Here is a 23,945-nt window from a genome sequence, read left to right on the forward strand (position 1 = left end):
ACAAATTCTACACTTTTATTTAGAATTTTAAAATTCTTTTTTTTTTTTTTTTTTTTTTTTTTTTTATCGGGAGAGTCGAGTCAAAACTCCGTTTTAATCTTAATTCAACATCACGTAACCTGAATTTAAGAATTAGGTGCGGAAGAGATTAGAGGTAACGCAAAACCTCATTCGAATCCAATATCGATCTCGAATGATGCGGTTAGAAGATTCAAAGGGTTATCTAGCTAAGGTAACGAGCTTCGTATTGCAGCTACTCCACTCAATCGTGGTCTCATAAACTAAACTTCGCACCAGTACTTCTTAAATGATTCTCAATGATGAGCGACTATGTTCTTCAATGATTAAATTCTCTACAACAACAATGAGCTGCTACTCAACAACGACCAAGAATTTCTTAGATTTTCTAACGACAATGGCGAGCGGGTTAGTTCAATTTGAAACACTTTCCCCATCAAGAGAATTAGCTCTTTGACAAATCATGTCTCAACCATCCACACTAAAGAAAAGGCCTAAAAATGGTTCAACAATCTCCAAAACTTACAAACATCTAAAGCAAACTCAGCAACAGAGTATCAGCAAAAAATTCAGAATCCAAGACCTTTGAGGCTATCAAACTAAACACGAACTACCATTGACAAACTATCTACTGCCAATGTTCATATTGTAGTCAGCTTCCTGCCTGCCCTGCCCCAAGTACCTAGGACAAGAGGGAAAACAAAATAGTCCATCAACATCAACACATACATTTAGATATGAATTGCCTTTTCATGCAGGCCAAACATGAATTCTAAGTGTTTGAAATGACTAATCATCTAAATAAACACTGATTATCATATCATTATAGGGCACTATCAAACATTTCATTCTATTCGAAGTCTAGGTTAATATTTGACAAGTGTGACCGCTCCTAACAACTCAAACTCATTGCTAGCAGATATGTTCACTTTTGGCCAGTTACGTATCGCTATCAACCTCACAGTTTTAAAACGCATCTACTAGGGAGAGGTTTCCACACCCTCATAAGAAATGATTCGTTCCCCTCTCCAACCGATGTGGGATCTCATAATCCACCCCTCTTGGGGGCCTAGCATCCTCACTGGCACACCGCCAAGTATTTAGCTTTGATACCATTTGTAACGGTACAAGCCCACCGCTAGTAGATATTGTCCACTTTCACCCATTACGTACCGCCGTTAGCCTCACGGTTTTAAAACGCGTATACTAGGGAGAGGTTTCCATACCTTTATAAGGAATACTTCGTTCCCCTCTCCAAACAACGTGGAATCTCACAACAAGACAGACAGAGTTTGATAACGATTTGATAGAGTTTAATGAAAGATGCATGCAAAGGGCAAAAAGAATGTAAATATGTTGGAATAGAAGAATTAGTATCATAGCAAGTAACAAAGAATAATATTCGACATCACCATATATACTTTGACCTATTCATGAAGTGACTAATTTCTGTTCATATGACTTCAAAATTCAAAACGAACACTTCTGGTCACAAAATTCAGCAATGCCAAAGTATAAAGGATATGAGACATGCGTACCTGTATACAGCTACTTCCTTCTACACCCAGCTCCCAGTCTAGCACACGACAAGAAAGTTTGTACGGATCAAAGAAGATCATGCGGACTGATTAAGATTCTTGCCACCATCATTAGTGCTAACACCATTTTCAAGTCCATTTTCAACAGGCGGGTTCATATAGATGACTTGACCAAACAACTGAATTGAATTTACTCCAGCTTTAGCTGAGTTGCAGCAGTTCTGGTTCTCAGAAGTTCCCGTGGCAAAGGAAAGAACACTAGCCTGACTATCAGGCGACAAGGTATCAAACTGCACACTACCAATAAGGAGGTCAGTAGACACCATTTGCATTGTCTTCGCAGCATTCAGCTCGCTCATGGAACTTTCATCACATGTTAGTGGGGTCATTTCTTTACATGGGTTGAATAACCTAGATTCACAGAATAACTTTTGCCTGGCTCCCTGCATGCCAGCAGGAAAAGAGTTGAGATTCAACAATGATGGGTTGAATTGTTCCATTGTTGAATCAACGAAATTCATCAGAGGTGAAAACAGCTCTGCTTCACCATTCAGCATCCCAGATTTCGGGAGACCTCTAAACTTCTTTGCTGGGTGAAGAGGAGGTTGTATTGGAGGAGTGGGCGTAGCTAGTTCAACTTCCCAAGGGCTCACATACTTAGCACTCTGCAGAGCATCAATTTCATCCCATGTAACCTAAGACATAAAAAAAGGCAATAACATGAAAACAACAACAATAATAATAACAACAAATGCTGGTAAAGAGAAAGCAACAGATAGAGTAGAGATAGCCAAAGTTCCAAGTTTTGCACTTGCAGAAAAGTCATCCCGTTTGCATTCTTTTATTGGCCAAGAGCATTTTTGTCAGATCAACCATACTAATACAAAACACCTAGCAACTGAAACAAACGCCAAATTATCCAACACCAAATAATCCCGGGACTGCTGCTTACATGATACATGTTCGTCATTGAGAGAAAAGATACTCACCTAAGTTACAACTCCAGTTCTTTAACTTAGAATTAGGATAACCTTGCAGACTACTTCTTAATAAGAAAAGAGATATTGTGGCCAAGCCCACCGCTAGGAGATATTATCCGTTTTGGCCAGTTACGTATCGTCATCAGTCTCATGGTTTTAAAACGCAGGGAGAGGTTTCCATACCCTTACAAGAAATGTTTCGTTCCCCTCTCCAACCGATGTGGGATCTCACAATCCACCCCCTTTGGGGGCCGAGTGTCCTCGCTGGCATACTGACTGGTGTCTGACTTTGATACCATTTGTAACTGCTCAAACCCACTGCTAGTAGATATTGTCCACTTTGACCCGTTATGTATCGTTGTCAACCTCACGGTTTTAAAACGAGTCTGCTAGGGAGAGGTTTTCACACTTTTATAAGGAATGTTTCGTTCCCCTCTCTAACCGAGGTGGGATCTCATTAAAAATGTCAGCATCTTTCAAGGAGGGAACCAACAGACCATCCATAATGAAATTACCTAGAGTGAGTGACTCTACTACTTCTTTCGTTTCTTTGTGTTTTTTTTCTCTCCCTCGATAAGAAACAGAGAATTCAATATAAATCCTAAAAGTAAGTGTATAACGTCATAGATCCAATCCAATTTCTCATCACTGATTTGTCACGTTGAGATTAAAAACAGAAACTAAATACAAGAAAAACGATCAATAAACTCAGACAATCAAACGAAGCAAGATTCAATACACATTCAAAAGTAGATATGATAGCTGCTACGCATACGGAATTAGAGACAAAGGTCTACCTCAAGCATACGCCATGGAGAACCCATCCAAGGTCCGTGCTCAGGAACAGATGCTGAGGTTACAGTCCCTTGATACCATGTCATCTTCGAATACTCGGTCTCCATGGCCATTTTCACTCTTGTTCCAGAATACCACTGATAATTCTTCGATTCATTCACCTTCTCGACTTGAACAACAAATTCCGACCGACCAGCCCTAGGATAATAAACCAACTCGAATGGCTTAAATTGCGCGGCCAATTCCGCAGCGTTGGCAACTGCCTCGGCCGGCAGCTTCCCAATATTCCTCCGGGAGAAAACTTTTGTTCCTCCATCGCCAGAACAATTCTCCTCCAAACTGCATCTTGCTCCACCATTCTGGCTATTCCACCGGCCGCAATCACCGCCTGCAATAGCCCTTGTGATAGAGGTTGAGGCACGACGAATGCCAACGAACATATCCCCTCTAAGATTCTTCGCGAAAACGACGGAATCACCGGCAATCAGCTTCTTGTGATTAACGAACTTACTCCACCCAGTAGTGAGCAAATGCCGCCTCGGCGTCCCACGGTAAATGTGACGAAAATTCCAAACAACTCCATGAACATCAGTAATCGACAAAGTCTGCACCGGCGGATCAGCCTGGTAATTCAAGGGAGGAAAAACAGAATCCGCACAGCACCGCGGCACAGAGAATCCACCGCCATTATTAGCATCAGAAGACGTAAGAATCTTAGCAAACGACTCAATCTTATCCCTCTCCCCGCCATTATCATCACAACGACCAAATCGGGAAACCACAACAGACTCATCCCGACCAGGCCGAATGGGATGAAGATTCAACTTAATGCAGACTTCATCAGAAAGAGAATCGGCATGAAAATCAGTGCCAGTAACGAGACATTTAGTTGCGGGATTAGAAAGAACAGACTGAGATAGTGATGGTATGTATGTAGCTTGCTCGACATGTCCTTGTACGAAATAGTAAACCTCAGAACCGACAGTGTGAATATGGACAGACTTACCGGCAAAAGCCTGCCAAAGTTGTCGGTCCATGCTGCCGGAATCGGACCGGCGGTGATCGAACAGTAGAAGGAAGAACAGGAAATTCTTCCTAGGGCAAGAAAAAGAAAAGAGAACAAAGACTGCAAGGAATCGAGATTGAAAAGAAAGAAAAAAAAAAAAAAAAGAGAAGTGAAATGGAAATTGTTGTCAGTTAGGGTTGGTTCTTGATCTTATACGAGAATCTGAGAGAGATATCTGTGAAGAACTTTGACTGTCTCCATCGTCTTCTTCCTCTTCTCTCTCTCTCTCTCTCTTCAAAATGTCCGTGATCTTTTAGAGAGAGAGAGAGAATGGCCCATTGGGTCGGAGAAACAGGAACCGGGAAGGAGAGAAGAACAGACTTACGTAACAGAACGCCTCGAAAATCGAGTTGAATTACGGTTTTGCCCCGACAGTAACTGAATGTCTGTATTTTGTTAACTGTGCTTTGTGGAAACGCTATTTTCCACTCTTCCCGCGGATTTTCTTGCTTTTTCAAAATAATAATATTAATTAATTAATTAATCAGCTTCTAATATTTAATTTTTAGAAATTCAGTATTTATTTTTTTTATTAAAAAAAATTGTATTTTCAAGATACATAATAACTATAGATAAGATTAGTGTTAAAATAAAAAAGAATTATTGTCCATTTTTAGTATAAAATGATATATATCTCAATTTTTATTTATTTTGTATAGTTTTCAAATTTTCAAATTGATTCTCTAACGTTCAATTAATTTAATATTAATTTATTTTTCAAGGAATTAAAATTAAATTAACTAAACATTAGTTTACTACTTAACAATTCCATTATAATTTGTTGAAACTAATTTTAATTTTCGAAAAATTGAGCCACATGAAATTAAAAATTTATATGACTCTATTAAAACTTTAATCTTAATTCATTTAAAAATTATATAAAATATAAAATTATTTAAAAATTATATAAAATATAAAATTATTTAAAAATTATATAAAATATAAAACTATTTAAAAATTATATAAAATATAAAATTATATCGCCATCCAACCTTCCCTAGTATCTCTTCGGTAGGCACATTTTAAAACTTCGAGAAGAAACTCGAAAGAAAAAATTCAAAAAAGACAACATCTACTGACCAACCTTCCCTAGTACCTCTTCAGTAGGCGCATTTTAAAACTTCGAGAAGAAACTCGAAAGGGAAAGTTCAAAAAAGACAATATCTACTGACGGTGAAGTTAGAACGATTGTATGAATATTCCAGAAAACCTAGAAAACTCAGTTGATATAGATACGTCGTAGTAGAAATGTAGAAGGAAAATGAGGCACAGGGAGAGGACTATTACATGAAGCACACAATATCGTTGTTCGCACACAGCGGATACCATCAGAACAAGGAAATGAGAAAGACAGACGACATAGAACACGCAAACAAGGAACAAAACAAGCTGATCCAACGACAACAACACTTATTATTCCAGACAAGACAGTGACTTGCTCATGACTGCTAAAACTAGAACAGCAAGAGTAACAACGTTCTTACTCTTCTTCGGTCTCGGACTCAGCGTTCTGGAGCCATTCGATGAACGGCTTTACATGGTTCCAGATTGGAGAACTTTTGTTAGCGCCAACCACGCCCTTCTGGTACCACTCTAATACAAATTCCTCCTCGATCAGGTTGCTGTCGTATAGCGATTTCAGAACCAGAGCAACCTCCTTAGCAGCCTCCGAACTCGTGTTGAGACAGAAAGATTCAATGGCACGCAATAGAGCTATCTGTGATCCCTCCAGAGCAACAGCTGCAGCCAAGAAGTTCTTCTTCTTCATCACCTCCTTTGAGAAGCCTTTTCCAACGCCATCAAAAAGAGCCTCAACTAAGGCATTCACAATCTCCTGGGGAGTTCCAGAAAGTGATCCCAAAAATGATTTGAGGTTGGCAGCGGAGGAACCTTTCTTCAAATAATCTTTGATCTCGTTGACAAGAGCAACATGGGGAGACACTCCATTTCCGTTCTTGTTTCCGTTGATCGAAGACTTCTCATGTTCAGAGGGCTTTTTAGACGACGTAGTTTCTTCGGTAGAGAGCATGACCATATCAGCAGTGACCGCACTCAACTGCTCCTGAATACGCTGCTTAGCTGCCTCTAAAGATGTGTCAGTTTGCCACTGCACATCGTCATCGTCGTCGTCATCATCAGCTACTTCGTCCTTACCACTAGCATGGATAGGAACTGGGGAATGATCGTCATCCGAGCCATTATTCTTCTTCTTGCTTGGCACTTTAGTAACAGTTTCCTTTGAATTACCACTCGTGCTTTTCTTCTTCACCGAATCCTTCTTTAGCTTCTTCTGCTCCTCATCAGCAGCCTCGCCCTCCTTAAGTCTTTCCTTCTCAGCCCGCCTCATAGCTTTCTTGTCTTTTGATCCCTTCTTCTGTTCAGGAGGATTCTTGAGAATAAATGTTGTGATTTTATCCCTCATGTCAACATCAGATATAAATCCACAGGCAGCACATTTCATAGTGATCATCTGCGTCTTCGTGATGATAATCTCAGTTTCGGGGTTACCACATCCGTAGCATTGAACATACTTCTTGATAAAGTTCTCGAGCAGACCAGCCAGCTTGGCTGTATCATGTGCACCATTTACAAGAGAAGTCCCAGTTTTCTCATCGAATTTGGATTGTGCACCAAGCTCACATCCAAAGTACTTGGTAGTGTAAGAAGCAGGCCTGCCCAAGGCTTTGGCAATTTCCACCATGTTAACCACATTAGTCTTAATGCCATTACCTCTACCTTCAATTTTAGTAACCATCCTAGGCATCTTATACCTATAGAAGGCATCGTCACGGTTTGAGGCACCAATATTCTGCAACGCCATGTTAGAACACAAAAACGGCAGTACTGGTTAGAAAAGATAGATATCAGCAGTGGTATCTTCAAGATGCCCTGTTGTTCTTTGAGCAGCTGGACAAGGCTACCACCCGCGGGCTGTTACAATGACCACCAGGCAACTCAAGATGCATGCAGCCAATAGTCTCAGCGCAGCTGTACTTTTTCCTAGACGTAGGACAATACTCTCCAAGCAATCCAATCGATGACAAAAAGAGAGTGGCCCGTTCAGACATAAAAGGAGTCTCAAACTTCACGCTCTCCACTTTGAACTACACAACAGCAGACCAGAAGGCCAACTTCCTGTGGATTAAGAACAATTAATTATGCTTGATTCTCATGAACTTAAACGTTGACAGTGAACATAAAACATCATCAATCAAGTGCAAGTTAAAGTGCACAAATATCATTTAACAGCTGATTTCTACCTTTGGTATAGAAAACTGAACCGTACAACAGCAGATTTATTGATCTCAATGGAGTAATCTTTAAATGCAGCAATGAAAACATAAACAAAATTGTAGTTCGCTTTAATTAAAGTTAGATTTTAGAAGATGAAAAAAATAACACAATCAGCCACAAAATATAAGTCAGTCTCTACCTTAAAACTTGACAATCCATCCAATACACAACTGACGAGATTCAACGCATGAAAATACTAGATGGAGAATAATAAAATCGAATTCGCAGAGAAGATTCAATCAGCTTTACATGAATATCCAATCTACGGAGACAATCATAATTTTCAATTACAATCATCGAGAGATGAAATAAAAAAAGAACATCCAAAACAAACGAGAAACAGGCAACTAAATCCACAGATCTGAACACGACGCAGCAAGAAACTTACAATCCCCATCAGAAATCAATAATCGAAGAACCGATCGTGAGGATATCATTGAATCAAAGGCGTATGAACTTATATAATCAATTACAACAAAACAAAAATAACAAACTCAAAACATGAGTTGAAAATCTGAGGCCAAAATAAAAACTAGAAACAATAATGAAGTTAGATTAACAAACAAACTACAACATAGGAAATTATCGTCTTACAGTGTTAGGCTGTCGTGATAAGAGAAGGAAAAACAAACTGATCCTGAAGCTCTGGCTCTTGATTTCGCGGTGACGAAGATGCCGATGGGATTCTGTTGAGCAGAAGGAACGCCTTTTATACACACTCAAATCAATGTAGAAAGAAAACCCTACACGTCACCAATTAGGGCAACTTTAAAAAGATTTAAATATTTTCACTAACCGACCGGAGGCGCAATCAAACCCCAAACTTCATCTTATTTACGACTTTGTCCTTCCCGGTCGCTATTACTATTGTCCTTTTACGATTCTCAATTATTATGAAATGAATTTCAAAATTATGGTAGATCCCAATATGGTAATTTTTAGCAACCCGGAGGGTATAAATGGAAAGTTAAAAATTTTAAAAATATTGGCGGGATTATCATAATTAGGTGTGACTTCAGAAGTTACCATTTAAAACAAACGTTAAATTATATAAAAACCGGCCTTTTTCAATTATGCCCCTAAAATTTGAAGAAATTAAATTTTAAATTAATTTTTTTAATTTTTACAATATTATTTATATAAATTGTTTTTTTTAATTATTAAATATTAATATTTAAATTTTATAATTTTATAAAATAGGAAATTATTGCACCAAATACAACCAACTTTAAAGAGTTTGTAATTTTTAATAAATAATTTCCAATATTTCATCAGCATTTTAAACATATTAAATTAATAAAAATAAAAATATTCTTAAAATTTTATAAATTTAAGTTTAATATATATAATATTTATACCGGATACTGTCATTGCTTCTTCTCCAGAAAAAGAAGTTCACGACTCGTAGACCTTCTACCTCCACGCGGCATTGTTCCATCAGGCTTTCGCCCATTGCGGAAAATTTCCCACTGCTGCCTCCCGTAGGAGTTTGGGTCATGTCTCAATCCCGAGGAGTAAGTAAAAATATACAAACTCACATTGGGTTTAGGGATAATCAGGCTCGAACCAATGACTTCCACCACATCAAGGCGACACTACTGCTGAGTTATATCCCTTCCGGGCGGTCTAGGGGACCACCTCGCCTCCTCTCTTCTCGAGAATCCATACATCCCTTATCAGTATATGGACAGCTGTCTCTCGAGCACAAGTTTAGGTTTCATGTTTAGCTGTCAACCGTTGAGATTGAAACACTGAGCAGACTACCCGTGATAAGTTGGAGGAAGGTGAGGATGACGTCTTAAAAATTTCATTAATACCCTTTAATTTTTTTTAAAATTTAAAAATACTTTAGGTAATTATTTTATTTAAAATATATCTATAAAATTTTAAAAGTAATATTTACCCCTCTTCTTTTTTTTTATAATTATTATATGGATAAAAATTATGAATTGACACCTTGTAAATTATTTTTAAATTTTTTAAAGTTATTTTTGAAACGTGATATTAATTATAAGAAAATTTTTAAAAAATTTAAAAATAAAATTAAGGATATTTTTAAAGTTTTTTTTTCATAAAATTAAGGTATTAATGGAACTTTTATTAACTCGTTCCATACAAAAAGACAAATTTACCCTCATTTACTCAATCACCCAAGCACTTCTCATGTGACCACCGACAGGACCGATTTGTAACTGAAAACCTGTGCTCTTTCTTCTACAACAGCACTATTTTCTATTTCCCTGCAACCGTGATTTTTAAGCCAACACGTGTCCAAACTTGAAACGTGTCGTGTTTTCATTCGCCAGATTCTAGAGGTAGTATTGTTCTTACATGATTCATCGACACGGTAAAAAAACTCAACGCGGTTTAAATTTTTACACCGCGATTCCAGCATTTCCCCGCGTCAATTGCTTAAGGCTTTCACTTTACTCTTCATTATTAAAAACCTTACGCTTCATTTTCCCTTCGTCAGTTTTCACCTTCCTTTCCCATTTCTCTGATTTTCTCGAAGAAATCAAATCCATGGCGCGATTTGTGATTCTCTTTTCTCTCTGTGTGCTTCCCGCGCTCGTCGCCGCTACCCGCCCTGTCAGGACTCCGTTTGTTGTTCGTGGTAAAGTCTACTGTGATACTTGTCTTGCCGGCTTCGAAACCTCCGCCACTACCTACATTCCCGGTATCTTCTTTTTCTCTATGCTTTATTGTTGTTCATCGTTGAAATTCACCGATCTTTTCCGGATTTTGCTTTGATTTCGTTGTTTTTATGCGAGATGCGTAGTGGTCGATGAATGTGGATGTATTTTGTTATTGTCTGCTTCGTGTTCCTTCTAGATCTCTGTTGTAGTGAGAGGTACTGTTGGTTAGTGGCTTGCTTGCTAGTTTTATGGAGTATGAGATTGATTTGTTGTGGATTTGGTGTCTCGATCTTGACTACTGTGTGATGCCATGTGGAATAAGCCAGCGTTTAACTATATGGATTAATTTAGTCCTAATTCTCATGTTTGGTGCGTGTATTTTTTTTAATCGAGGCCTGATCTGGAGCTTAAGTAAGTCAATGGCTCTTTCTGGTTGTGAGAAACGGGATTTATTTTTGTTTATTAAGATTTGATTACTTTATTCTCTATCTACATCGTGCACAACTTTTATTTTAAGCATTAATTTTAAACACGATCGCTTACACTAATATTCTTTCTATTGATTCTGTATTTGAAGTTTCTGATTCCATTTGACGTCGAGTGTCAATCTGGATAAACGCCTCTAATTCCATTCGAATTACTCCAGGTTTCTGTCTCGTGTTCCATCTGCTATGTGGAATCTGGATAGTGATTCAGTTTTCTCTTGTTGTTCTTCCTATGTGACTCTCGTTCTTTACGTAAGTTGTGTTCAAAATAACATCCACTGCTCACGATCCCCGTTTGCAGTCATTGTTTATGTCTTAAGAATATGAGTGGAAGATTAAATAAGCCTAACCTATCAATTTAAGCTCAAGATTTTAGGTCTTGAAATAATTTAAAATGGTTGTAGGGTAAAAGATCTTGGGTTTGACCCTTCTGTTCTTCTCCATTTGTTAGTTCTTGGGCAAAATTTCTTGCCCATAATGAAGGAGACTAAGGTGCTTAGGATATCAACACCCAAATTCATTTCTAATTACTGAATTGTGTAAAATTAGGGAACCAAATAGAAACTTGAGCTAATTTCAAATAGAAAGGCAACTGAGATATAGCCCACATCCACCAAGGAGCTAACTAATCTTAATGTCTATCTTGCACAATATAATCAAACGCTCTGTCTTTTGCATCATGGTTTAGTGGGTTGGATTAATGTATTCTTGTATTAAATCATCACCAAATCCCTCTCTTGATTTGGTTTAGGATATAAATTTAATCTACATAGTTATATATGTAGGTTATCTGATATTGTAGAGATTTGAGAGGTGCTTTAGTTCACGGATATAAACTTATCTCTCAATTATGCAATTTCCTTGTAGGTGCTAAGGTCAAAATCGAATGCAAGAACAGGAACACCATGGAACTTCTCTACAGCCAAGAGGCCACAACAGACTCCACTGGTTCTTACTCACTCTTAGTCAACAAGGACCACGAGGACCAAGTTTGTGATGCTTCGCTAATCAGCAGCCCTGAGAAGGAGTGCTCGGCAGTATCTGAAGGCCGTGACCGTGCCCGTGTGATCCTCACCCGCTTCAATGGCATTGCCTCAAACGACCGTTACGTCAATGCCATGGGTTTCGCAAGAGATGAAGCTTTGTCTGGCTGCAACCAAGTCCTCAGCCAATACCAGGACATCGAAGATTAGATCTGGCTTTAGTTCCAGCAATTACTTAGCTGTACTTCTGGAGGTATATTTATTCAGCTTATGCTACTACAGTCTATATACGCTTTATCTACATGGATACTTAAAAATGCTTTAAAATTATTAGTAATGCTGTGTTTATTCACTTTATTGTAATCCACACCCTACAAATAGTGTTTATAAACGTAGGCTCCAAAAGTCCACTTTGTTAGCAGGTTACGGCCCATATCGAATAAGTTTGTGGGCCTGTGAGGCCCAACCCATTTTAAAACCCCAATTAAGAAATATTATATTAATTCTAATTTCAAATTCAGGCTTTTTTTTTAATTTTTTTATTTTATTACACCAAGTGCAAAATATCTATACATTCAATAAAATGAGTTAAAGCATAATATTGAGTTTGAGTTATTGTTAAATTTAACTCATCTTGCATTCATAAATATTTATATTTTCTAAGTTTCTAAATATGAGGTGGGTTCATATTCTTATAATTATATCCAGGAAAAAAAAAACAGCGAACCTCCGAAATTGACCTCGATATTAATTGACTAGAGGTAACTCAAAGTCCTATCCGTACTCGATCTTGGTCTCGGATGACGCAGTCAGAAGATTCGGAGGGTGAGTGTGAATGTTTGCTGAATCCATCGAACTTAAATGGTGGTAAGATTCTCTTATTTATTTTCATTTACAGAATACAGAAATATGTAAATTACAAATAATATGGAAATAACAATAAAATGAAAGAATAATAAATGAATACAATATATTTGCCTTTAATAAAATGGTAAATATGGTAAGTCATAATGAACGGTCAACTATTTTTAACAGTTGAGCTACCACCTGTTCTCATTATATTGCCTTTTTATATTAAATAAATATATCTCTTTAAATTAACATTAGAAAAAGAAAAAATAAAATTTATAACAGTGAAATTGGGACCTTTCAACTTGAAATATATATATATATTATATATATATATATATATATATATATATATATATATATATATATATATATATATATATAAACCCATAATGTATATAAATTAAAATAAAAAAATAGACCATAACTTTAAATGAATAATAATAATAATAATAATACCATATATATAATTGGCTTAAATTCGAGTCAAAAAAAAAGGCCAACTTTTGAGCTATTTGGGTAATTTTGACCGAAGGGCTGCCCCAACCTCACCCGACTTGATCAGAAGAATATGAAAGAGCATATTCTCATCACACGTGTTCAGATACACCTACCCAATTTTTCATAGCCTATAATAATAATAATAATAATAATAATAATAACTTGACTGGTTTAAAAGGCACGTGATTTTTGCTTCCGGTCTAACTTTAAACCGGTCCCACGTGCCATTTTGGCAGTGTCCGCTTCCGGTTTACTTCCATTTAGGTTAGGTAGCGTTGTTGGTTTGTTATCAAACCCGAGCTTTAAAGCAACCGCACCGGTCCTAACTCCCACCCAATTTATTATTATTATTTTTTATATAAAATAAAAAAAATAAAAATAAACTCACACCAACATAAATAAATTATTTATTTGAATTTTTGTTGAATTAAAAAAAATTATAATAATTTTCTCAAATTAAATAAATTAAAAGTTTAATTACTTTACAATTTTATTGAAAATTGAAAATTTATTTAATTTAATGTTTTTTTAAAATAATGCAATGCTTTATTGTATAATTTATAATTAATGGGTTGGTGAGTCATTGACTTGGTCCTTTTGTGCTATCCAAAGGTTATTTTGTTCCCAAATTGCCCCCAACCCTCCCTCCCTTAATTATCCACCCAAAATAGATAAATAAATAAATAAATATTATTTTTTATATTTAACAAAAAGGCTTACATGATAATAATATTAATATATTAGATTTTTTATATTTTATAAATGTTTAAAATCTCTTAAAATTGGACTAAAATGGAATTTTGATAATATAAATATAAATATTGAAATAAAATGTCAATTGTCAACCAGAATCGAAGCCTACCACCCGCGGGGACCCTGCTTGGAGCGATCCTGGGAACCCCACAAGCTTACAAAATTGGTGCATTTTGTAGTTTAAAAACCTGCGAAGTTGTGGGGAAAATTTGATTGATTCGAACGCCTGCGCCTCCATTTTCAATCTCTGCTTCGATTTTTTCTATATGCAATTTCCCTCGTTTTGTTCGTAATCATAATCATTTCGGGCGTTTTCAATTTCTTCAATCTTTCCGTCGAAAACGACTCCATTTCTTCATTTCTGTTTCCTCAATCCCCATTTTCATCGGCTTTCGCATAATCTCTTTTCGTAATTTGTAATTATTTCTAACCTTGTTTTGTTGCACTGTTCTCCGCCTCGGTTTCGTCGCTTGGTTGAGATATTAAGGTACGCGTTTCTGAATTTGGTTCTTTTGTATCAGATTAGCATTTCTGTGCATCGCATTTTGTTTTTGGTTCCGGCGATCGTTTTTCTGCGTCTGTAGGAGTTTGATTCTTTGATTTTTATATGTTTTTTTTTTTTTTTTTTTTTTTTTTTTGTTTCTAACTTATTTTCTGTGTTTTTCCGTGATTTTATTTGGATCCTGGAAGTTTGTCTTCCATGATTTTGAGATCGGCGTTTGAATTTGCTTGTTGTTTATGCTTTTGATATCAGCATTTGAATGTCAAGACCTCATGAGTTCTGGTTTATGTCAACTGAAAATTGGAGCAAATTGTTCTTGTGCCTTCAGTTCATGTTTAATTCTCTAAGTATCGTCAATGATAATGTTTTGGCCTTCATACAACTTTTATCGTTCTAATCAGATTACGAAATTGTAGTTTCTGTTTATTGATATGAAATTATCCACTTGGAAAGTTTTGCTGAGGTTTTGGGATCATTTTCTATTTTCAGAATGGCTGCTGCAGTATTTCACCAATCTCTTGGGACTTTTCTTCCCCATGGACAAGCTAATGTTGCAAGTAATGTGCCAAAATTGAATTCAAAATGTTTCAAGGTCGAAGTTGGGGTCTTCAGAAAGAAGTCTCCTAGATCTAGAAATACTTCTATAAGAGCAATTCAATCATCTTCTTCTCAAACTTCAGTTGTTGATCCCATTTTATCACCTTCAATCAACACCTCTGATGACTCGCAAAAAAAGCAGAGTAAGTTGTTTGTTTCCAATAATTGTAGTTTCTAAGTGAAGTAGAGGTGTTTGTTGGTCATTCTTTGTATAATTCTTCAATTTCTAGGCTGAAGTTCTTGCTTTCTGAAGTATTTGTTATGCTAATGTAATTCTGCACATCATCAGATGAAGCTGCTTTGATCTTGATTCGACACGGAGAATCGTTGTGGAACGAAAAAAACTTATTTACCGGCTGTGTTGATGTGCCACTGACCAGGAAAGGTGTGGAAGAGGCAATTGAAGCTGGCAAGAGAATCAGCAACATACCTGTCGACATGATCTATACATCGTCTCTCATTCGTGCACAGATGACTGCTATGCTTGCCATGACTCAACATCGTCGTAAGAAGGTAATTAGATATTTTCAAGCGCTTTGAACTTCGAAGCTATTTTTTATGTTACCTTAAGAGTTTTGACACCCTGAAGCCCTGAAAAGGGTATGGAAAAATGTCCTTAGTTAAATTAGAGAAGCAGTTCTGTAATATTTGATATATCTTCATTTTTATGATCATCTGTATGACTATAACTGTAACGATCCGATTTTCGATACCTCGAATCACAAGTTGCCACGTATACTCAAGGGTAAAAACGGCAGTAAATTTTTCTTTTGTAAAACGGGAGACTCAAGAAATTTAAAATTTAAATATGCATTCAAAACCAACATAAAGGTAGTTTAAAGGTATATTTGCGGAGTCAAATCAAAACAGTTTTACACAAGGTAAAAATTTACTGCTCTTTTTACCCTTGAGTATACGTGGCAACTTGTGATTTGAGGTATCGAAAATCGGGTCGTTACAGTTTGGTATCAAAGCTAGATACCGAGGCGGTGTGCCAGCGAAGACGTTGGGCGCCTAAGGAGGGTGGATTGTGAAATCCCACATCGGTTGGAGAGAGAAACAAAACATTCCTTATAAGAGTGTGGAAACCAAACATTCCTTATAAGAGTGTGGAAACCTCTCCCTTGTGGATGCATTTTAAAATCTCGAGGGAAAGCCTAAAGAGGAAAATATCTGATAGCGGTGGGCTTGGGCTGTTATAATAACAGTTTTTTTTTTTTTTTTTTTTTTTTTTTTTTTTTTTTTTTTTGGGGTACAAGACCATGTTTCACACCTACAATTGTATTCTCCCTTATCTACTATTACATTCCTTTTATTAGCTTACCTCTAACTAACTATTCATGCATGCATATAGGTTCCAGTTATCATTCACAACGAAACCGAGCAGGCAAGGGTTTGGAGTCAAATATTTAGTGAAGAAACCATAAAACAATCCATCCCAGTAATAGCATCTTGGCGATTGAATGAAAGAATGTAATTGTCACCCCTATTTTACCTCTTTGTTATTCATATTAAACTCGTCAAAAGTCTTTCTAAAATAGATGCTGTTTGCAGGTATGGGGAACTACAGGGTCTCAATAAGCAGGAGACCGCCGATAGATATGGTAAAGAACAAGTCCACGAATGGCGTCGGAGTTACGACATTCCTCCCCCAAATGGCGAGAGTTTGGAAATGTGTGCGGAGAGAGCTGTTGCTTATTTTAAAGACCAAGTATGATCACTGCTCTTTTGCTCACGTCTCTTTATATTTGACTGCATCTCGCGCCATTGTTGGAGGTCAAGGTTCATCATGTGAGATTGTTTCATCTGACTGCTTAAGTTTTGCTCTGCAGATTGTCCCCCAGCTGCAATCTGGAAAGAATGTAATGATAGCAGCACATGGAAACTCATTGAGGTCCATAATCATGTATCTAGACAAACTAACTTCCCAAGAGGTAATATACCATTTCATTACACTGACTCGACCATTTTATACACCTACCTTATGTTGTGAGATCCCACATCGGTTGGAGAGGAGAACGAAGCATTCTTCATAAGGGTGTGGAAACCTGTTCCTAGTAGACGCGTTTTAAAACCTTGAAGGAAGCCCAGAAGGGAAAGTCCAAAGAGACAATATTTACTACCGGTGAGCTTGGGCTGGTACAAATGATATTAGAGCCAGACATCGGGCGGTGTGTCAACGAAGACGTTAGACCCCCAAGGGGATGGATTGTGAGATCCCACATCGGTTGGAGAGGAGAACAAAGCATTCCTTATAAGAGTGTGGAAACCTCTCTCTAGTAGACGCGTTTTAAAAACCTAGAAGGGAACCCAGAAAGGGAAAGCCCAAAGACAATATCTGCTAGCGGTGGACTTGGGTTGTTATATACGCTATTCTGTAATAACATGTCAATCAAACATATCTTTCAGGTTATTAGCTTAGAGCTATCAACTGGAATACCCATGCTCTACATATTTAAAGAAGGAAACTTCATTAGGAGGGGAAGTCCTGCAGGACCTTCTGAGGCAGGCGTTTACGCTTATACCAGGGTACGCAATTTTATCTTTCTCCTTTGTTCTCCCTACCACCATAGGAACGGCCCGGTCTGTCGTGCCCATTTTATCCTTCAACGCTAACTATCTGGTTGTTACGGGTTCGGTGCAAAAGAGATATAAATGACGAAAATGACTCCTATAAGAGAAACATGCTGAGTTCTAACGCTTAGTTTGGCTTTTCATTCTGTCATAGATTTAGTACTAAAACCAGTTTTAATTGGAACGTTTTGCAGCGTTTGGCTCTCTACAGACAGAAGTTAGATGAGATGTTAAATTAAAACAATGTTTCTAAACTACAGGTAACCATCATTCTTCCTCTTTCTTCAACTCATTACAGATCCATTTTGCTGATATATTATGCATATTATTATCGTTTGTTCTCAGGATATTACTTCCAATTGCACTGCAACTATTAATGACGTGCTTTTGTGGTAATTAGACTGCAACGAAAAGAAAAATTCTCCGACCTAGAAGAAACGAGTTCGATCGTAGCTTTTTCGTTTTTCCTCGGAACTGCAATTATATGACTAGTTTGCAAGAATTCTCCTTCGTTCGTTTGATTGTTCGTTATTATTATTATTATTGTTTGGGGTATTGAATCTCTGTGCCAAACCATGTAAGGTTGAGGTATATACCCATTGTAGTGTCTAGGAAAGTGTTTATTAAATAGCTATTGAAAAGTAGATGCTTCTCTATGGTAGTAATGTGTTTTTATTAGTACTCTGAAAATTGAGTGAAGAACATGATGAACACTTGCTCATCTCAAGCCACAAGAGTGAAGATAATAACTTCCCTGATCACTCAGGTTCTTGAAAGCTACATTTCAACTGATAATAAATATGTATCAGACAAAGATATCGAAAGGACGTTCCACATCTCCGACGACCAATGAATACGACCCTTCGTCGATTACCATCAATCCCTCTTCATTAGCCTTACTTGCATGCTCACAAGGGTTCAACAAAAACTCAACCTCACTTCTGTCTCCTGCATTTATCTCCACCTTCTTGAATCCTACCAATTGCTTCAAAGGACCCCCGTTTACGGGTTTTTTAGGCTTCACGAATAGTAATACCGAATGCTTACCAGCCATTTCCCCTTCGTTTCTGACTCCGATCGTGACATTCATAGCCTTGCTCTCACAAAACTTCTTGTCCAGCTTCGAAACGAGTGTGTAACGAACTGAGTCGGAGTTCTTGGCTGGCTGAGTAGCTGTTGGATGGCTTAGGTATAGTTTGTTTTCAGAAACTGATGTGAATTTATAGAGAAAGTTAGAGTAGCTGAGACCGTAGCCGAATTCGTAGACTTTCGGTCCTGTATAGAAGCGGTAAGTACGACCAGGGTAGCCTGATGAAGAGTCTGCTCTCATTCTCATGTCTGTCATAGGAACCTTGATGAAATTTTGTGGATACCAAGTTACTGGCAATCTTCCTCCTGCACACCAACATGGAAAGTAAACGGGTAAATATCATGTCGTTCCAGTTCGTTCGCTAACGGTTAAAGATTTCAAGCTTAAAGGAAATGTTGACCTGGGTTGTGATCACCAAATATGATCTCTGCAATTGCAGTTCCTCCAGCTTGCCCTGGATAACCAGCCCACAATATGCTTCCTACCTTCTCATTATACTTAGATGAAGATATATCGACCGGGCCTCCCGAGAGAATCACCAAAACGACAGGTCTTTTCGCAGCTTTAGCGACTTCAGCAATAAGTTTTTCTTGTTTTCCTGGGAGCCCCAAGTGAGTACGATCAAAATCTTCTCGCTCTTGGGTTTGATCGAGCCCCATAACCAACACGACGTAATCCACACTTTTCGCTATCTTCACTGCTTCATCAACCGTAGCATCTGTACAGTTAGCCCAGTTGCAGCCTTTGTGGTAAATGGTTTCCTTAACATAGCTCTTCAAACCCTGAAATGGGGTAACAAATTTGCAAGGGATTCCTGCGTAATTCCCTATAAGCATAATTGGGTTATCAGCATTGTGGCCAATAACAGCAAGAGAGCGTGTTTTTGATTTGGAAAGTGGAAGGAGATCGGCAGAGTTCTTTAGGAGAACAATGCCATCTCTTGCAGTTTGGAGAGCCAGGTTTTGATGCTCCCTTGTGCAAACTTGGTTCGGACCGATGTGGCCAAACGGCAGTTTGGTCGGGTTGCCATCGAACAAACCGAGTCTCATTCTAATAGAAAAGAGGTTGTGGAGTGCTCGGTCTATATCGGTGACCGCTACCACGTTCTTCTCCACAGCAGATTCTGTGTGCTCCTTCAAATATGAACCACAGTTGACGTCCATTCCTGCAAGTATTCATATTTTGGTCATGAATCAAATTAAGAAACTTCTCATTTTTCGGGGTTCACTTATTTGGGCCTATTGGGCCCATTGGACTACAAAAAGCCCAAAATCAGGTAACAAAATCAGTAGGCCCAGTAACATGTTTTTTCTAAAAATATATTTGTTTACATATATTGAGGACACTATTGGGCCCATTGGTTTCACTTACTTGGGCCCACTGGACTTTAAATATATTTGTTTACATATATAATACTTTTTTTCCAATAAAAATATCCCAATAATATTCTTAAACTTTCACAAAAATTACAAAAATACCCTTACTATTAGTTTTGGATAAAAACCATTAGTATTTTGTTTAAAAAATACTCTTAAACTTTTCATTAATACCCTTGAATGGTTTTTAAAAAGTTCAAAATATCTTAAACGTTGGTACTAGTTTAAGATCCTTTACCTTTATAAAATAAAGTTTAAAAAAATTCTACCGAAAACCATCTATCAACATTTCATAAATTATCTACAAACATTCTAATGACACTTTGAAAAGTTCATGTGTATTTTTAAAACGTGGTACTAACCATAAAAGTGTTTTTGACTTTTTAAAAACAATTAAGTGTTTTTGGAGCTTTTTTTTAAAAAAAAAAAAAAAAAAAAAAAAAAAATTAACGTGTTTTTGATCTTTTAAAAAAAAATTAAAAATATTAATGAAACATTTCAAAACTCGTGTATTTTTTAAATACTTTTAAAAGTTAAATTGTATTTTTTAAAACAAAATATTAACTATTTCCATAATTTTATTTTTTTTCAAAATGGGAAGGTATTTTTGAGATTTTTTTTTTTTTTTTGAAGTCTAAGGTATAATTGAAAAGTTTAGGGGTATTTTTTAGATAATTTAGGCTAAAAAAATGTTTTAAAATTATAAAAATAACCCAAAAATTTGGCATAAAAAGATATTTTGTGATTCCGAAAGTCAACGTTCAGTCAAGCAATACTTACAAAATAGATTAAAGAAATACAAAAGTTAGGATGGAAGTGAAAATACCAGCTCTAAGGACATCGGCCACCGCATCTTCTGGAGTTTTGGCGTAATTATGCGTCTCATGAACCAGTGACACTGCATCACAGTCCGACACGATGTACCTGCTCGTTGTAAAAATATAATTATAATGTTCAACCATCAACCAACAAATCAATAACCTAATAATCCGGAATAATCGGGACAGGGCCGGGAAATATAATCCTTGTTCCTATTCTCGTTTAGCACGTTCCCTTTCAACCATGAATAAGGTATTCGAGGGACCCCAACCGACCTCGATTACGTTTAGCACATTCCATTTCAACCATGGATAAGGTATTCGAGGAACCCCGACCTCAATTATGTTTAGCACGTTCCCTTTCGACCATGGATAAGGTATTTAAGGGACCCCAACCTCAATTACGTTTTGCACGTTTCCTTTCAACCATGGATAAGGTATTCGAAGGACCCCGACCTCAATTACGTTTAGCACATTCCAATTCGACCATGGATAAGGTATTTAAGGGATCCCAACCTCAATTACGTTTTGCACGTTTCCTTTCAACCATGGATAAGGTATTCAGGGACCCCGACCTCAATTACGTTTAGCACATTCCATTTCAACTATGGATAAGGTATTTAAGGGACCCCAACCTCAATTACGCACTTTGAGATCCCACATCAGTTGTAGCGGGGAACGAAACATTCTTTATAAGGGTGAGAGGTTTTATAAGGGTGTGGAAACCTCTCCCTAGCAGATGCGTTTTAAAACCTTGAAGGGAAAGCCCAAAGAGGACAATATCTGCTTGTGGTGGGCTTAGACCGTTACAAGCACGTTCCCTTTCGACCATGGATAACGTATTCGAGGAACCCTGACCTCAATTACATTTAGCACCTTCCCTTTCGACCATGGATAAGGTATTCGAGGACCCCGATCTCAATTACATTTAGCACGTTCCCTTTCGACCATGGATAAGATATTCGAGGACCCTGATCTCAATTACGTTTAGCACGTTCCCTTTCGACCATGGATAAGGTATTTGAGGACCCTGATCTCAATTACGATTAGCATGTTCCCTTTCGACCATGGATAAGGTATTCACGGACCCCAACCTCAATTACGTTTAGCACATTCCCTTTCAACCATGGATAAGGTATTCGAGGACCCAATTACGGTTAGCACGTTCCCTTTCAACCATGGATAAGGTATTCTGAGTGACCGACCTCTTAATTGAGGTAATAACATTTTAACCCATTAAACTAAGAACAATGCTTATGAAGATGGGCATTGGATAAAGAGAAAAAGAAGGCCTAACCCATTAAACTTCCATTCTCTTCTTGCAGTAGCAGTCAATAGATGATGATCAGCACAGCTGGGCACCCCATTCACCTTGTTGTACGCACACATTATACCACTCGACCTCCCCTTCTCCACACAGTTCTTAAATGGTGGCTGATATGTATCAGCCATATCCTGCATCGTCACCTGCATTCATATCCCCAATGCCCAACAATCCCATCAGTCCAAATTCCAATTCCATTTTCAGTTCCACAAATCCAAATCCCAGTTACCTCGGCGTTGAATACGTATCGAGTGATCCCGTTCCACCGGTCGAGATCGTAGGCAGTGAAGTGCTTGCAGCATGCCGAAGCTTTGAGTCTGTTCCCAAGCTTCCCTCCTTTTTTGGAGTCCCCTTGAATCCCTCTCACATATGCTACTGAGTATACTCCTGCCACTGTTGGATCTTCTCCTGGTGTTTCTTGCCCTCTTCCCCATCTTGGATCTCTGAATACGTTTATGTTTGGCGCCCAAAATGTTAACCCCTTCGCTTGCCCCACATTGTACACTGCTCTCGCCTCTGTTCCTATCGCCTGTATCGTAGATTCATACACTAATTCATGATGGTTCGTAAACTAGCAGAATGCCCACCAAGTGTTCGACAAAATGAAATCGCTATTGATCTGACTCAAATTCATGTTAAACTACTACTACTGAACTCTGAAGTTAAGCTGATGGATATACCACTAAGAGCTAAGAAATCAGCACAAATTTGAAGGGAAATGGTATCCGATTTCAACAAACTTCCTCTTCTGATACCCATTGAACTACTGCTAAACCATTTAGCCCTAAAACTTACGTGAAATTGAAATTTAGTTCGTATTGTGAACAAATAGCAAGAGAATCAACGGAATGTGTTTGGTTGGGGATTTGATTATACCTTTGCGATTCGGTACCAGAGATCGGCGTCGAAGGTAGCGGCGGTGAGGATAACCTGAGGGAAGCTAGTGACGGCTTTGATGGTGCCGTTGAGGCGGATGCCATGGCGATTGGCAACACCGTGTAGGGCCTCCGACCACCACTCATAGGCGGGGATACCTAGGCGGGGGATCGCCGGAGCAGTGTTGACGAGCTGGAGGATCTTCTCGTTCAATGTGAGCCGAGAGACAAGATCATGGGCTCTTTTCTTGATCGACAGAGAGGTTTTGCAGAATGGGAGGGTTTTGGTGAGTGAGTTGGAAGAGTCACAGGCGTACAGCGGCTTAGAGCACGAAGCGGCGGCGGTAAGGGAGAGGACGGCGAAGAAAACGGCGGCGAACATGGGGAGTTTCATTGTGTGAGGGAAGAAGAAGAAGAAGGAAGCCATGGACAATGGTGAGTGAAGCTTCAGCTTCTTCAGAGATTAAATAGAGCGACGAGGAAACCAAACAACTTCCCAATCTTATCAAATTATTTTCTTTTTCTTTTTTTTTTCCTTTAAATTTAAGAATTATTACAATTCATGACGTCATTTCATTAAAAATAAAAAAATTCTCAATTTGTGGGGACAGTTTAATTTTATTATTATTTAACAAAAATTTATTCTAAAATTTTAATTTTCTAATATAATTTTATTTAAAAAAATTATAAAAATCTTAATAAATCAATATATATTATTAAAATGCTACCAACTAAATTTTAAAAAAATTTAATTTTAATATTATAATATAATTTTTAATAATTAAAAAAATTACACGAGAGTTTAAATATTAATATCAGAGTCTCAAAATTAACTAATTAGTTTTTACAGTGTAGCCAAAAAAATATATGTTTGTGCGTGTATTGAAAATA

General features: G+C 37.5%; 5 protein-coding genes across 7 annotated transcripts; 2 read left to right on the forward strand and 3 right to left on the reverse strand.

Annotated features, from left to right (window-relative positions):
• Positions 1-373: 373 nt before the first annotated feature.
• On the reverse strand, positions 374-4,692 carry LOC111797982 (auxin response factor 17-like). The gene is made up of 3 exons (XM_023680904.2): positions 3,334-4,692; positions 1,557-2,251; positions 374-700 (listed from the first exon to the last, which is right to left on the reverse strand). Exons 1-2 carry the CDS (start codon positions 4,366-4,368, stop codon positions 1,634-1,636), a joined length of 1,653 nt encoding a protein of 550 aa, XP_023536672.2. The 5' UTR covers positions 4,369-4,692; the 3' UTR covers positions 374-700; positions 1,557-1,633.
• Positions 4,693-5,680: 988 nt separating this feature from the next.
• LOC111797983 (eukaryotic translation initiation factor 5) lies at positions 5,681-8,440 on the reverse strand. 2 transcript variants are annotated; one of them, XM_023680906.2, is made up of 2 exons: positions 8,286-8,440; positions 5,681-7,532 (listed from the first exon to the last, which is right to left on the reverse strand). In XM_023680906.2, exon 2 carries the CDS (start codon positions 7,216-7,218, stop codon positions 5,878-5,880), a length of 1,341 nt encoding a protein of 446 aa, XP_023536674.2. In that variant the 5' UTR covers positions 7,219-7,532; positions 8,286-8,440; the 3' UTR covers positions 5,681-5,877. The 2 variants fall into 2 exon arrangements, with proteins under 2 accessions (XP_023536674.2, XP_023536675.2); XM_023680907.2 differs by having other exon boundaries at positions 5,681-7,528; positions 8,286-8,435.
• Positions 8,441-10,129: 1,689 nt separating this feature from the next.
• On the forward strand, positions 10,130-12,147 carry LOC111797985 (protein DOWNSTREAM OF FLC-like). The gene is made up of 2 exons (XM_023680910.2): positions 10,130-10,368; positions 11,680-12,147. The coding sequence occupies exons 1-2, from the start codon at positions 10,215-10,217 to the stop codon at positions 12,003-12,005; spliced, it is 480 nt and encodes a 159-aa protein (XP_023536678.2). The 5' UTR covers positions 10,130-10,214; the 3' UTR covers positions 12,006-12,147.
• A 1,842-nt stretch (positions 12,148-13,989) lies between these two features.
• On the forward strand, positions 13,990-18,227 carry LOC111798405 (2,3-bisphosphoglycerate-dependent phosphoglycerate mutase 1). 2 transcript variants are annotated; one of them, XM_023681521.2, is made up of 9 exons: positions 13,990-14,385; positions 14,890-15,140; positions 15,287-15,510; positions 16,352-16,470; positions 16,552-16,708; positions 16,830-16,931; positions 17,407-17,526; positions 17,766-17,831; positions 17,917-18,227. In XM_023681521.2, the coding sequence occupies exons 2-8, from the start codon at positions 14,891-14,893 to the stop codon at positions 17,808-17,810; spliced, it is 1,017 nt and encodes a 338-aa protein (XP_023537289.2). In that variant the 5' UTR covers positions 13,990-14,385; position 14,890; the 3' UTR covers positions 17,811-17,831; positions 17,917-18,227. The 2 variants fall into 2 exon arrangements, with proteins under 2 accessions (XP_023537289.2, XP_023537290.2); XM_023681522.2 differs by lacking the exon at positions 13,990-14,385 and adding an exon at positions 14,434-14,478.
• LOC111798400 (putative beta-D-xylosidase 7) lies at positions 18,228-23,516 on the reverse strand. The gene is made up of 6 exons (XM_023681513.2): positions 23,056-23,516; positions 22,409-22,708; positions 22,153-22,322; positions 20,864-20,961; positions 19,062-19,826; positions 18,228-18,966 (listed from the first exon to the last, which is right to left on the reverse strand). Exons 1-6 carry the CDS (start codon positions 23,479-23,481, stop codon positions 18,377-18,379), a joined length of 2,349 nt encoding a protein of 782 aa, XP_023537281.2. The 5' UTR covers positions 23,482-23,516; the 3' UTR covers positions 18,228-18,376.
• Positions 23,517-23,945: the final 429 nt, after the last annotated feature.

The sequence above is a fragment of the Cucurbita pepo genome, chromosome 7 (genome assembly GCF_057944985.1).
Source record: "Cucurbita pepo subsp. pepo isolate OVF chromosome 7, ASM5794498v1, whole genome shotgun sequence".
Lineage (NCBI taxonomy): Eukaryota > Viridiplantae > Streptophyta > Magnoliopsida > Cucurbitales > Cucurbitaceae > Cucurbita > Cucurbita pepo.